Source organism: Cydia pomonella, chromosome 1 (assembly GCF_033807575.1).
Source record: "Cydia pomonella isolate Wapato2018A chromosome 1, ilCydPomo1, whole genome shotgun sequence".
Lineage (NCBI taxonomy): Eukaryota > Metazoa > Arthropoda > Insecta > Lepidoptera > Tortricidae > Cydia > Cydia pomonella.
In genome coordinates this window covers 32,967,893-32,984,042 of record NC_084703.1, presented here as the reverse complement: position 1 = coordinate 32,984,042, position 16,150 = coordinate 32,967,893, and the positions used below count along the sequence as shown (strand labels likewise).

The 16,150-nt window shown below is 36.6% G+C and overlaps 1 protein-coding gene across 24 annotated transcripts in view; it reads right to left on the bottom strand.

Moving 5' to 3' along the window:
* LOC133519967 (TLD domain-containing protein 2) overlaps window positions 1-16,150 on the bottom strand; it is a 184,824-nt gene that overhangs the window by 50,260 nt on the left and 118,414 nt on the right. For 15 of the 24 annotated variants that reach the window (XM_061854276.1, XM_061854309.1, XM_061854330.1 and 12 more), the window contains 8 exons: window positions 14,867-14,928; window positions 13,440-13,575; window positions 10,319-10,411; window positions 7,892-7,995; window positions 6,130-6,341; window positions 5,676-5,748; window positions 1,169-1,321; window positions 310-402 (listed from right to left, as the gene is read on the bottom strand). In XM_061854276.1, coding sequence (XP_061710260.1) covers window positions 310-402; window positions 1,169-1,321; window positions 5,676-5,748; window positions 6,130-6,341; window positions 7,892-7,995; window positions 10,319-10,411; window positions 13,440-13,575; window positions 14,867-14,928 — 926 coding nt within the window. Of the gene's footprint in view, window positions 1-309; window positions 403-1,168; window positions 1,322-5,675; window positions 5,749-6,129; window positions 6,342-7,891; window positions 7,996-10,318; window positions 10,412-10,573; window positions 10,950-13,439; window positions 13,576-14,866; window positions 14,929-16,150 lie in introns of those variants that run through there. The other 9 variants (XM_061854400.1, XM_061854192.1, XM_061854395.1 and 6 more) reach the window with 2 other exon arrangements.

The following is a 16,150-nucleotide window of genomic DNA, read 5'->3' as shown; positions in this document are numbered from 1 at the left end:
AAACAGTTCTTCGTAAAAAAGATTGCAGCTATAAATCACTCTAGATTAGCGCGGGCTAAGATAATAGGATTGAAGGAACAGGTTTCTGTAAAACAGTACTTACTGTGCGGCTTACACAAATGTAGTATTCTTTAAAACTTTAAATAATTATATTCACCGCTATTACTTCAAAGCCAGTATTATGGGTGTCAAATTAATTGACAGAAATGCTCCAATGTAAGCTAACATAGCCAAGCCAGCTGCAAAGCTTATAGCAAATTATGGGCTAGGAAAACCGCAAACTGGCGGTGAAGGCGCAATGATATTTACCTCGCTTCCTTGGTCGATGGACATCCTGTCTTTGCTTGGGATAGCCCAGTGGTGATCCAAAAGGGACTTCCGCCTCTCTTCAGTCGATTGTTGCTGAAACACAAATTATAACATTTATTCCGATTGAAATCTGTTTGTTATTAGAATAAACGTGTTTAACGGAACGTTTCATAGATATAGATCATCAGTATTTTTTCGTAGCAATTAACACATTTTGAATTAAGTTCAAATGGTTCCATATGTTCATGCCGTGTTTGAAGAATTTGTGTCTAAGATAGGGGCGCTAAGCACGAATAATTTCGTCCATTGGTATAATTATGCGCGTGCGTTAGAGGTAGGAACAAGCTGGTCAATGTTATTCATTCTCGTGCTTACCGTCATTACTTTAGAAATAAAACTATAAATATAAAATAATCCCTTACAGATGTCACACGGAACGACAACAACACCGTAGTGCTTTGTTTACAAGGTAAACATATCATGAGTTATCTTCGACATGAAATCATTAACTTGTGCAAAATCACAAACTGCATAATTTCAAATATCTGTATAAAATTTTCGGAGGAACTAGTTTATTTAAGTAAATTTTGAAATCGCTGAGAGATCGCCAATGGACGCTTCTTACCATTGCAGCTTCTCATAAGACGAGATTGTGTCTATGCTATAAAAATCACGGGCTAGGCCGTCCATATAGGACAGTGTTTCTGAACCTTTTGATGACGAGGGATTCGACAAGATTTTTTTTTTGCCAGGGACTGGACTGGACTGTTTGCAAGTTAATATGTATTGTGAATAAAGTCAGCCCAGGGTTGTTCTATTAAGAACTGATTAAGAGGACTGATCTACGATCAAGTGGTACCTGGAGCGCGGTGGGCGTGACGAGCTCGCGCTCAAAGGCCTTGGGGAAGGCGGCGCCGCCGCGGTCCTCGGGGTCGCCGGAGCCGGGCCGCTCGTCGCCCGGGCCACCCTCGCCCTCGCCGTTGGCTGCCTGCAGCTCTGGGAACGTCTCGTCCTGGAATATACCACGATTCGGTTATACGAGTACTTATACCATTATATGAATAACTTCAACAAACTGTTGCTTTTGCAGAGCGACAGCGTGAGTTATTACATAATTACCTAATCGCTATTAATGTTGTAATAGTACATTGTTTATTAAGGGCGGTAAACAACACAACAACAAGACAATGTTACAAGTGTTAACTTTAAGCCCGAAGCCGAAGGCGAGGGCTTTATAACAAGATGTCGTAATTCCTGTACCGCCCATGACACAGACACTGTTCAGATTAAAATCTTACCTGTGAGGAAAACACTAAATTTTAAGTGAAATAATTCTGAAATACGGTAACATTTTAAACGTTCGTCCGACATATTGTAATTTTTAACAGGTTAGGCTTCGAAGGCACAAACCTATCCTATATTCGGCCACGATTGAAAATTGTGTAAAAAATATATTAAACGGCTATAAAATTAATCAAATTAAATATTTATAAACATATACAAAATAATAATTTATAAACGTCAGTATTTTAAAAGTAAATTTAATTTATATCTACTTGGAAAAAATATTATGCTCAATATGCCCATGGGCGTAATGAAAAAAAAATTGCGCCTGTAGGCATAATATAGCTCATTCCATCGACATCATTTACTTGCAAGTATGATGCAATAGTTATTTACAGTACATATGGTGCTACTTTACCTATGTGCACTAGTGCGAAAATTAGCATATCACGTTAATATGTCGAACATTTGAAGGGCCATAATCAGGGGTCGGACAAAAAGTGCGAATGACGTCAAACCACTTATAGGATGATTTCAAATAGTATTTTTGATTTTCATAAACAATTATCACGTATCATTTATCAATCTCTTTATTGACCTCTTTATTAAACGATATCGCCACTTGAAATGAGTAAGTACGTTTTTGACTGACACATTGTCAATCAGATAAACAGTCAGCGTCAAATACTTCGTAGCAGTCAAAGTGGCCAAATAGTTCGGTACACCATACTAAATATATGGTGTACCGAACTATTTGGCCACTTTGACTGCTACGAAGTATTTGACGCTGACTGAACAATAAATTGACTTCGTTATTGTTTAGCTATTGTATCCTCACGATTATATTTAGCTAAAATTTATATTTACTAATATATAAGAAAACGCTCTAAAATGTCATCTTTACTCGAATATTGTGGCAATTTTCCGTTTTTGGAGGTACGTGACAAACACGTATACTGCTAATCTTACCTACTGTTCCCACTTTTGACTATTAAACCTATTTATCTGAGGATCCCACAGACTTGTTATAACTAATTTCAAATAATTATACCTTATGGTAACAAGTTTCGTGAAATTTATTTTATTCACTACATCACTCTACCACCTGTATTATTAATTCCATGGATTTATTTACGATTATTTTGTTACTTCATTAATACTACTTTGTTACTACATGTCACACGGAAGTTTAAATACAAACTCAAACATCATCCTGTGTGCAAGATTAAGTACGTCATTTTTACGTCATCCGCACTTTTTGTCCGACCCCTGGCCATAATATATAATAATAATAATAATAAGCCTTTTATTTCCATAATGAATAACTAATCTAAGTACATATTCAACATGCATTAATTATTAAGATTTCAACATTGATTATTTAAATAAAATATAGTCTAATTATGATTAATTAATTTAAAAAAAAATTCAGTTCCATGCAGAAATCTAGTTTCATTAACTACATACATTATATAAATTAATTTTTTTCTATCACTATAATTCAATTCAATTCAATAATTCAATTCAAATAATAATTATGTCGAAGCAGATATGATCAAAAATTCAAAATTACTAAAATGAATTATTAAAATTATTTACTGTTTTTTTTTTTTTTTTATATGGACCCCTCAACGGGTAAAGGCCTCCTCCATTTTGCTCCACGCCTGTCTATCCTGTGCTTTTGTGATCCAGTCTTTGCCGGCTTATCTTATAATATCGTCGATCCATTTTTCCCTCGGTTTACCTCTTTTCTTTTTATTTGCTGGTCCTTGCCAAGTAGTTATTCGCTTTGTCCATGCGTGCTATATGACCGGCCCATTTCCATTTTAGTTTTTGAGAGTGTTCCAAAGCATCTATTATTTTAGTGGTTTTTCTTATTTCAGTGTTTCCCTTTCTGTGTTTTAATCTTATATTTAGTACACTCCGTTCCATTGCTCTCTGACTTACTTGTATTTTATTTTTAATTTTTTTATTATAGATTCACGTTTGGCAGCCGTACGTCAGACAGGGTAGTAAACAAGAATCGATAACCTTTTTCTTGAGCTTCATAGGGAGCTTTGATTTTAGGGTTTCTTTATTGCTCCAAAATTTATTTCATGTTATGTTAACCCTTCTTTTGACCTCCTCTTCGATTCTTGTCGCAGAGAATGACACCTGTTGGCCTAAGTAAACATAGCTTTGAACGTATTCTAGTGTGTTGTTGTTAACACTTATTGGTATTTTATGGTGGTTCGTCATTACTTTGGTCTTGGTAATATTGAATTCTAAGCCGATCTTACTGCTTGCCTCATTAATCATTCTTTGTAATTGCGATGCTGTTTCAGAAAATAGTATTATGTCATCAGCAATGCGGAGATTACTGAGAAATGACCCATTTATATTTAATCCTTTTCTGTCTCAGTTCAGAGTTTTCATCACGCTTTGCAGGACAGCTATAAAGATTCTTGGCGAGAGGGGGTCACCCTGTCTAACGCCTCTACGTATGCTTATTTCAGAACCTTGTCTCTCCAATTTAACACGACTTTTGCTTTTGTAATATATGTCTTTTATAAGATCTATGGTTTCCGATGGTACTTCACACTCACGTAGAGCCTTCCACATGCTGTTTTGAGATATAGAATCGAAGGCTTTGGCATAATCAATAAATGCCAGGTAGAGTGGTCTTTTGTGCTTTATATATTTCTCTATTATCAAATTCAAAGTGTGAATGTGGTCTGTCGTGGAAAAGTTTTTCCTGAAGCCTGCTTGTTCTGGGGGCTGAAATTTCTCTGTAAACATGGCTAAGCGGTTCTCAAGACATGAAGCAAAGAGTTTGTAAATGTTTGGCTGAATACTTATTGGCCGGCAATTTCCAATGTTGGCCGGGTCTCCTTTTTTGTAGAGTAAAATTATATCGGATTTCGCCCATTCTTCCGGAATTGTTCTGTTGTCTAAGATCTTGTTAAATAGGGTTGTTATATGGGGTGCTAGTATGTGTTTGCCTAGTTTTATTGCTTCATTAGAGATTCTATCTAGCCCGTTACTTATGTCAGATTTTAGAGATTCAATTTTTTTTTTTTTTCATGTACTGAAAATCTAGCCAGAGAAGTAGAGTTCGGGTTGGTCGTTTCAATTTCCATAGTCGTTTCTTTTGCCGAGTATAGGTTTTTAAAAAATGTTGTTGCCTTATTTATTATTTCTGATCTTGATAATATATTCTTGCCACTATACTCATCTTTTATGTATGGTATCCACTGTTTGGTGGTATTAAGATTCTTGAGACCTTTTTTAAGGCTCCCTGTAGATTCAAGGTGTGTTTCGATAACTTTTATTCTTCGTTCTGTACGTTCTTGTTTCATTAATTTATAGATATGTTTGTATAGGTAGGTACGTTCATCTTTTTCTTGCTTTGTTAAACATTTCTTATGGGTTAAATAATTTCTTCTTGTAATAAGGCACCTTATGTGGTCAGGGATGGCTTCTCGTTTTGTTATTGATTTTTGTTGGATCGAATTCATACTGGTAATTATTGTTTTCTTGATCTTGCTGTATAGCGACTCTACATTTTCATTTTCTTCTAATTTCGTTTCTATTATGTTTCTTTTTAATATTTCCGTGAAATGTTGTGTTTCCTCAGCTGTTTCCAGTTTAGTTTTATAACACCCAAATATATTTGTGTGAAAATCCGGCCCTGTTTTTTACCTGCTCCTCGAGAAACATAACATTGCTTCCTTGGCGCTAGCTAGCCGTGCGCTCGCATTACCAGTGCAAGCGAGGTCTTCGAATACGTATCTTTGTTTCGGATCGCAGTGTCACAAGTTAAGCTGGTTTGAGAGCGTTTAGTCGCCTACCTTAGACGCACCAATAGAGATCAGGAAGCTATTCTGTTAGAATTCTGTATTAGTTCATAATGAATCTTATTTCGTGCTCAATAAAGTAGTAATTCAATAAACGCTACCTATGCGGCTTGACCATTTTTTCATAGTGGCACGCGCCTTTGCGGTTTTTAAACAATAGATAAGACGATAATCCGTAGAAGCTCACGGAGAAAAATAGAAACTATAATCAGTTATCCAGTTATATTAGTGTATAGTATTGCTTACCTTGACCAGCAGAGAATCCTTTCCTGGCGAATGTTCGGATTTATTCATGTAGTATATTTCAGCTGTCTCTGCCCTGGAATGGGAATTAATATTATGTTAATAACTAGTTGTATAGACTGATACGGTTCTCATTAAGGGGCTGTCAACACCTAATTCGTTGAAATTAGTGTTAGTTAAGCAGCAAATTAAAAAACTATTTGTTTTAAATAAATATATGTTAATATTAATTCTATTTCAAAGACCGTGGCCGTACTCGATACATGATTACACGAAATTGGCTAAATAGAAAATAATTGCAAAGATTGGTCTTAAAGTCAACATTAAACGGTTCTATGTCTTTAGTATTTTGACTTTGAGTTTGCAATTAAAATCACAATTGTCAACAGATAAACGTTTAACGATTTAATATTTTGTTTATGAATATTGCCAATGTTAGATAAAGGGATGAACTGACTTGTTAGTGTTTTGGTCGGGTCCGTGCGTGCGCATGTGCGCGATGTCATAGAAGATGGCCGCGTTGACGACGTACTCCATGGGCGCGATGACCCCGTACGACTCGGGCCCGTGCTCCATCACCAGCGCGTCCGACACGTTCGGGTCGAACATCACTGCGTTCGGCGTCACCAGCAGCACGCCCGACACCACGCCCTGCAACCCAACTCCAACCTGTCAGCCCAAGCGCGATTTACATATACGCTTTTAGGGGCACAAGTTTCTTTTGTCTTTATCAAATCTACATTTAATTCAACATGATTATCAATGCGTCGCGTCATTTCGCATACGTTGCATTAAAGTTTCGCCTTAGCAAACGCTTTCGCATAGGTATACAAATACGATACCAATTTAATATAAATACTTAATGCAAATTATCACGTCCAGAAATCAGAGAACTCTCTTGTAGAGAGTCATATGAGGAGTGCTTATCGTACACCTTGGCTTTAAATATATAAAGACAATCACAACCCAAATTATGACGTAGACTACAAATAAAAAATAAAAAAGCCTATATTTAAGAGGAATCGTATCATCAAAATTTAAACGAAAGTTTGTTCGTGCAACGTGATTTAAATATTCAATGAAAATGTTAGAATTATACGGTTAAAAATATAATTGATTGCACTTCAATAATTAACCTAGAGCTTTAAATAAATTAAAAGCTGCCGCTTGGCATGTTGTAATATAGCTGGATTTTATTCGTCATATAATTTATTTCGATGGTCAAAATAGGCCGCCTGGCAAGAGCAGATACGCACAGAAAAAGGATTACCGTAATAGCAGTGCAAGTTTTAAAACTCTCGCCGACATAACATTGTTAAAATAAACGTCGCCAGTGTAATTGCCTGTGTCAATCAAGACTAAATGAACATGTATTTCGCAAAGCAAGCGGGCAGTATTCAAAAATTAATCTGATTCAGTTTATATGCAAACAAGTCACAATAACAGTACCTAACACTATAAATAGAGTATAGCCGCTTGAAACAATTTGAAACATTTTATAACTGTTCGGTTGAACAGTTGTTGCAAAATATTTACCTCATAAATAACGTTCCGTAGACATTTCTTTTTTCAAATAGTTTTCAACCCGCTTGATACATTGATAGTCTAAAACTGAACGCCCTTCAGAGGTGTTTACGCTGAAATGCAAATTGACAAGCGCTTCCAGTTTCGAATCTGAATAACAATTTGTGTCGGAGCGGCGTCCAGTTTTACATAAGAATACGTTTGTTTCATTAATTGTAATTATATTTAAAGTGGAATTATTAGAACCATCGCATATGGCTAACTGGTATCGAATGACCAAGATGATGTTATGCAATGAAAAAAAAAATTAAGGTTGGTAACACAATGTTAGCGATACAGTTGCGATGCAACTTTGATACACACTCGCATTGCACTTTCCTAGCCTTCTTTACTCGCTCTCGTCCGAAACAATCGCAATTCACCAAAATTTCAGTCGCTGTAGCGCTTCAAAAGGGTGTCTTGTACGAAGACTCTTTGCGCCACTTGCACCATCCCACTAGCCCGGGGTATACCGGTTAAACCTGAGTTAGCCCCCCGTTCATGTACTATGCCACTTGTGAATAAACACGCATATTAATTGCATGTTGAAACCAGTAGCGTCTTTATGACAACCGTCAAAGCACCATCTTATGAGAGACTTAAAAAGCATCAACTATGCCCTCTTATAAATGTACCAAGAGTAATAAGTTAAGCACCTGTCCGTCTGTGATGTGACGCACGTTGATCTTGAGGAAGCGCTGCGGGGCGCTGCTGCTGGTCGGCGCCTCCGGCGACACGGGCCGCAGGCTGTCCAGGATCTCTGCACATACCACAAACATTATCGTAACACTACATTTACGTCTACACTTCACGCTGACATATTCTATTCTTATACATTATTTTTATTATGTCCCTTCTTGTTTTCCTCATCCAACATAACAGTTGTTGAATAAGCACGCAGTTTTCCTATTTCGATAAGAATGAGATTGGCGTTATAATAAAGAAATCTTGTTAGATAGCGATAAGGGCAAATTAGGCGTTGCATTACAAACTTCAGTCACTTCACGATAAATACTTATGATTTGTCGCACAGCCATCAAGATGATGTATTTAATTTCAATCTAAACGACTCTTTATAAAGTAGCAATTTTTTTGAAAACCCGTTACTACTAAGTTTGCTAATAAGGTGGTTTCAAGTACATCCTATTATCCGTAAATTCCAAAAATGAACTTTGGAATTATATAATTATTAGTTATTTTCGGAATAAACGGGTAATCAGAAGTGATGCGGAATACCCTAATACGAGTACAGCTTACCTGATGCCAAACACATTGAAACATCGGCGTAAAACATATAAGTAACACTCCTTTTACATCACGTGTTAAGACTCTCTCCTACGGTCACGTTTTTATCCACATAGATAAAGGTACAGTCACTTTTCAACTAATGGGTAAGTGCAAAAGTCTGTTATATACGATTCTATATGTAAACACTAAACACCTATGTTAATTCAAATAATATACATGTGTAATTATGTATGTTTTATGCTGCAATTAAATTTACTCTTCCCATAATTCCCATAAGTTACTCTTTGGATTCATTGAGTTAATGTTATTGTAAATTCATTATGATAATTTAAAATAAACTTTATCGTGTCAATCATATATAAATAGCCGAGATTTCACATCCCTCAAGTTGAGTTCCTCATTCAACTAGGGTGAAAACACCTATTTTACCATCGAACTATTGGCGCTCTCTCTCTGTTCACCAATGGCGTCCCTTTTAACCCTAGGTGAACAATTACTACTTCTAGTGAATCGACCTATGAAGTCCCTTCGCCTTCGATTCTTCTGAAATTATGTCAACAAACTTTTTATTAATCTTAACTGGTATATTTATATATCGTAGGAGCTTTTGACTCTTCAGCAAAATTATCTGAATAAAGCCTTTTTTATTCGACTTTAAATTTCCAAAAGGTCCAAAGGTGCAAGAAGGTATCAATTCGGTTGTATATTTTTTTAATGTAGAACTCTTGTCATTTCTCAACCGATTTGGAACGTTTTTTTTTGTTTTAGAGTAGGTATATACTTACAGATTCGTCCCATTTATATAATGATTCAGCTTTGATGATGGGATCCATGAGGAATTGAAGTAACTCCTCAAATGTTTCTCTCCAAAAATCTCTGATTTTTGTATTTTTATCAACAATGCAAGTATTTTAATTATAAAAGTTAGTATTGATGAAGACCAGAACAGAACACCTCAACGACACGTAAATATTTAGCGATTGGCGATTTGACTTTTTTGTTATGTTTGTTCAGCAAGGTAGATTTTTATCAATAGTTTGTCAAGTTAACCAATATATTGTCAAGGTCGAGTTGTGATGGGTTCGACGAGGAATCGAAGGAGCTTCTCAAATCTTAGAAGGATACTTCAAGCAGTTTCTATTAATCATCTTAAAACTGAGCATTAGCATAAACATGTGGTTAAATGTACCTAACTGCTGATAAAGATCTGAATGGAACTTTCCATGACAAGTATTTTACTTCTTGGAGCTAATTGTAAGTGCCATGAGATGCACTAAGGTCGTGAATAATTTTAATGGCATTTCAAATTGGTTTATGAAGTAAGTTTTTTTTGTATTAAAGATTATTATGAATAAAATTTTATTTAACAGGCATTTGATACTTAAAGGAAAAAAGCAGATTTCCTTTTTCTGAATAAATAATGATATTATTATTGTAGTCGTATTATAGTCCCCTGCAAGCAATAATGAACATAATACACACGCGATTCTAGAGCTGAAATCGGTGTGCTCACGCGACGAACGTGCGCCTGAACTGTGGCATTGGCTCGTGGACATGAAGGATAGTACGGTGATAGAACATAATATACCTGAAACTTTATTACATATTTTCGTTGTTTATTCAGTCCAGGTGTTTCTTGTTTCTTTTATTTTACATTCACTGCCGTAATTTTCATACAATTGTGTACTATCATACACAATGAAAATAATCATAAATATTAACAATGCCAACAAAGTTGGTGAAATTAAAATGCCGTTCGTTAGTGTGTGATAGTGTTGTGCGATAAGCGCCTGCGACGTATATTGGCACAGCTGTGAGGTGCGATGTAGTAGTACCTTTTTCTTGTGCAGGTTCGCTGGGCGGGCCCACTGTTGACTCCGACGTGTTGTCCCCGCTCTCCGAGGGACCATCAGAGTCCTTATCGCCACCTGGAAACGATTTCTTCGTAACTACGTTACTTGTGTCAACTAATATTGATGCGGAGTTGTTTTCTTTTAATATAACACGTACATTATTATATCACCTAATACTTAGATTAGAACAGCGAAATGTGTATAGGTATTAAGTGTAATGTAAAACCTTCAACGTACCATTATACCAACGCTTCAGAAAATCTACACTGAACATATTGCCGAAGTTTCAAACACGTTTCACTGCAGCACTTATCTTGCGTGGTAATGAAATGAATTAGATAAGTACATTATTATTGTCACTGGCAGGCGCTGGCGCCGGCGATAACCATCCACGATTGATTTTAGTTCGGGGTAATTATAGAGTGTGGTCTAAAGTGTAGTTTAAAATAGTGACGGGTTGGTTGTAGCGCGTGATGTCGGCACTGTAGCGCGCCCGCGACTGCAAGCTGCCCACTGACGGTGGAAACTCTTGTTTACTGTGCAAATACGAGAAAAATTTGTTTCATGTCTACGTCGCACATGAATGAATAACACCAAGGCTGAATGTTATTGTTTTGCTTCACGCCGGCCGGAGCTCACAGAATCACGCTTTTAATCGATGTCATTGATATGATTGTGGAGATAAGAGGCGAAAGTGTCTACGTTCCGATAATAGATCCACACACCAAGAGTGGGCAAGTAATGACCGACACAGAAATAAACAATGGTTTGTATTTGGTATAAACCATCTGTAGTAAAATATAGTATCCTATAATTTATTTATTAATGTCATTACTAAGGATTTGGTAATTGACGTGGTGTAGAGAACTATGGATAAAGCAAAACTCTTTTAATTAAATCAATAAGTGGTTCTCCATTTGGTAGTATTTGTCTCACAGGCATATTACTTTTGCAGCATAATCTTGGCAGTTGACGTGAAAGAACCCGACAGTGCTTGAACCTGTCCCATTACGTGCTATTTTTAAGGTTATCTTTGCTCGAGCTACACTTTTCAGGATTTTGTTTTTATTTGTTTTGCAATTAAAAAAAGTAGAAGTAAGTAGGTAGAAACCTACTTGAAAATAAATGCAACTTTAATATATAAAAAGTTACATGTTACATGTAGGTAATTATTAGACACATGCCAATGTCTATGAACAATAAATTTAAAAGTGGGAAAATTACTGTCTTGGGTAAAGACAGTAATTTTTCCACTTCTAAATGTAACCTAAGCTTAATAGCATCGTTCGCAGACGTTTCTGCTTGTTATACATTAATCTATGAACAATGTCCAGAGACTATGAACATTTGATTATATCGTCCGAGTCTCATGGGTTTCTTAAGAGGAAACATTAGTGGTAATTTTTCTCGACATTTCATCTCTTTGAATTTTGGCCCTAGATGTTTTTGTGTTTGTACGTTTAGTTTTGATGTTTTTGATATTTCTGTTTTTATAAGAACTAGTAAATTTTAAAAGACCCTAAAAACGGCGTGCTATATGCGCTGTAAACAGATGCCTAGCATATAAATATTTTATTCCACGACGGAGGCAAACAAGCATACGGCCTGCCTGATGGTAAGCAGTCACCGCAGCCTAAGAACGCGTGCATCTCCAGAGGAGCTACATGCACGTTGCCGACCCTTTAAAAAATCTGTACACTCCTTTTTTGAAGAACCCCATACTGTAGACCCTCGGGAAAACCTCGGAAGGGAGCTCATTCTACAGCCGGAGCGTCCGCGGGAGGAAATTCCTCTTAAACCGCGCAGTACCTGACCATGTAGGTTCTAGGGTGTGAGGATGAATACCCTGCCGACGGCGAGCGGTGCGGTGATAGAAAGTGGCTGCTGGCATCATATCAGACAATTCTTCAGAGCACAGCCCATTGTACAAGCGGTAGAACACACACAACACAAGGAGGCAAAGTCTCTCCTTAGACTTAAAGGTTCAATACCGCTTGTTAGTTTGGGATCGTCAACGATTGTCCTTATCGCACTAATTTTAGGAGCTGCCCCGTCATGTCAGCGTGACGGAGATATTTACTCAAAATTCTCAAATCTGAGAAGGAGCTCAGCTGGTACTTCTTTTAGTATTGACGTACGGTACACCTTATTGCAGGATTAAAGTGAAGAAATCTATACATATTTATGAACTCGACTATACATAGCTGTAGTACGATTCATATACGATCTATTTTCTTGCTACCCAACTGTCTTCCAAAATGGTCATGTAAACCGAATGTGAACTTTTGGCCTTAAACAAGTAGGTCGACTATTTTAAGTTGATAGATAAGAATGATGAGATACGATAAGACGTTCGTTTCATCTATGTTTGGCGTTTGGGATTAATTGTCTTTTCCCTTGTTAGGAAAAGATGGCAGGATATATTTAACGAAATAGTTGGCGACAACTGGATGCAAAAGGCCCGCGATAGAGAAGTGTGGAGACTCATGGGGAAGGCCTGCGCCACAGAGGCGACTTCTATTATAAATAATTGTTAAAGTATAATATATCATATAAGTAATTACAACTGTTTAAGTATAAAATGACCAAATATTAAATTGTAAGTTAAGTTATTGTAAGGTAGTAGAAATAAAGGCTATTTTTATTTAATTTATTTTTTATTAATTGTCTGCCAATGCCTATATTTTACGATGTGAAAACTCACACTACAGAGATATTTAGGGATTGAATGGCGTCGTTCCATTCAAATCGCAACCGTGATACCGCCACGCCAGAGAAATCCATTTTCCGAGTAATCCCAAACGATTGCATAAATGTTTCCTTATCGACTAACCGGCCGATAATATAAATGAACTACTATTGCAACCGAGTAAGACGTTGACGACGATGAAGGCCGAGTTTCGCAAAGCCTGTAAAATTTGCGCGACAAGTCGAGACTCTGCGGCATAGTTTTTATCAAAGGCAAATTATTCTAAATCGGGTTATAGTGCATTATGCAATAAGATTTGAGTCGAAGCCGCAGTTAAAAGATGCAAATACTAATACATCGAGGGGCACGGGCACAGCAGCATAAAATAATAGAATAATTGAATGACGTTGTCACCTTTCTTCTTGTCCGGTACCAACAGCCGTTGTCCGGGAAAGATGAACTGTGTGGCGAGCCTGTTCAGCTTGGTCAGCTCGGAGGGCGTGGTGTCGAAGCGGGCCGCCAGCGACGTCAACGTGTCGCGGTCCCTGACCTGGACACAAATTATTACAACTCACTTTACAAAACAGGCACATGCTAATGCTAGCACTTGAATATCATTTGAAATATGAAGTATTTTCTGATGATATGATGTACTTAAAAGAAGTCCTGTAATTGAATTCAAGCACATATTCTTCATTAAATCAGAGGAACTGATTACACCCTTAAGTTTATCAACTCATCCACAAACATATGAAAAAAATATACATAACTATACTTATACCTACTCGACGAACATCCACGAACTAAGATAGATTTTTAATCACGTAGCAAAAACCGCTGGAAAGAAAAAAAGCTCGTGCACCAAGGGTTCCGTGCATATTTTAAATTAAAGGCTGTCAATATGTCTGTACACCGTCAGTAGAAAAACTCGGTAAATTTTAAAAAAAGGTAGGAGCGAAGGGTTATCGTCGGATATGAAATTAAAAATTCGCGCCAGCATAAATAGTTGACCAGCTTTATCTCATCTAACAATAAAGACTTGACCAGAAGGATACCATGCATAATTGTGAACAGCGCCATCTATCGGTGAATAGGCCAACTAATTTGCGTAGTTGCGTGTATTATGTTGTTTTTATTGGGATAATTCTTTATTATATGGACCGATTTCGTTTTATTTGAAAGGTGTTTTTAATGTAATCTCATAGAAATATTAAGTATAATAAACAACCGCAAAGGTGATTAAATTACAAATAAAATTAAAACATGTTTTTGATTACAAAAAAAAGTTATCAAGATAGAGGTGTGGTTATATTTTATATTCAGGAATATAATTTTTCTGACCTCGAACTCGTTTCCTAGTTATATTCCTGTAATATATATATAAGTATTTCCTGTAATCATAATAATATGTCAAATTTCAGAGATAACCCCCACCCCGCCCTCCTACTTTTCTTCAAAAAACTATTTGTTTCCACTATGAAAAATAAAAAATCGACCGGCATCGACTGGTGTGGAGTGGCAACGTAAGGCCGCGACATACTTGACGTAGCATTTGACGTGCAAACTTAGGGACAGTAGAACCAGCCACAGTTGACGAACTGATCGCTTTTTGACTGGTGACGCTGGACCCAGTAGTCAATGATGAAACTTCCGATGTACTCGAAATAAAATGTACTAGAAAACGTTTTAACGGTAACAAGTGGTTTAAATAGTGTCAACGTCCCTTAAGGTGAAAAAGAAATATGATAAACAATACTATTATAATCCACTGGAAGATTGCTTGAGCGAGTACATAAATACTGATATTAAATTAGCTAATACCACAAATTCCTAAAACGTACCGTGTAAGTAATAGTTTTAATCGGCGGCGGAGGTGGTAGTCGTTTGGCGTGTTCATCCTCATCTGGAACAAATGTATTAAATAAAATTTTGCAGGACTCGTAATGCTATGTTATTAATTATATCACTTATTTGTACATCGCAATATTGGTTACACGTGCATATTTGAAAGTTTATTTGTAAAGTCTTGATTGCGGTAATTAGATTATCGATTTTTGACAGTATGACAGTAACTTAGAGCATCCAGTAATAGATTCGCCTTAAAGTAACTTGCCCTCTACGAAATACCTTGCACAATGTGCAAAAAATCGTATTAAGACATTTCCGTGTGTTTGTGCGCGTTATAATAAAATGTGTTAGTTTTTATTTAATTGTGCATGTGTCTCTTCGCGTTTTGACACAGATTTTATGGCATGTGTGTGTAATCTTTTGCATGTTTTACTTGTTCACCTCCCCGTAAAATTCAGCAGACATTTGAGTACGCAAATACGACATAAAAGGTTACTTCCAGTTGTTGTATGTTTTAAGGGTGATTTTGATATTAAACACTAGGTACATTTTTTACGGACTGGATGTTGCGACATTTTCTTATTTCAGAAATAATATATTTTAAAAATGTGCATACAGATTGCCAGAGAAATGACTTTTCTCGATAAGTACCTACTAGAGTAGAAATTTTTCGGGAATCCTTAACCAGTCCTCCCCATAAGTCTAGATGGTTTTTTTAACTACCCGACTACGGCATTGTAAAAGAAGGGTTATGTTTTTGATCGGTATGTATGTATGTTTTTTCATTTGTTCCCTTATAACTTCTAAAGTATCTAAAATTATTATTTTCCTGTCTGGTCCGAAGTAGATATAATGCATGAAGAAATAGGTACATTTACAAATAAAGTTTTTTGTGTAACTGTAACAAATGCAAGTCAAACCATTTTTGTTAAAAAAATTTGGGATACCTTTTAATTGGCTTTTTAAGCCTGTTCAACTGACAAAGTTTCGTCGATAACAGCCTATGAAAAGTAAACATGAGGGAGAAACGGACGTCATCACGGGTTGCACAAGCGGGTCAGCATTATCGATCGGGCTGTTCCTGGAAACTAGGCGGCAGATCCACGCTGCCTTACGTTAACATGAGCGACGTGCTCCCGGCCCCGTGAACGACCACATCACGTCACGTCTCAGGCAAAATGGGCCACTTCGGCGGATTTCAATTAGGATTATTTTTAATTACTGCTTTAGGTATATCAGTTTGTGTAAAGCCAGGAAATAAGAAAAGAACAAAAGAT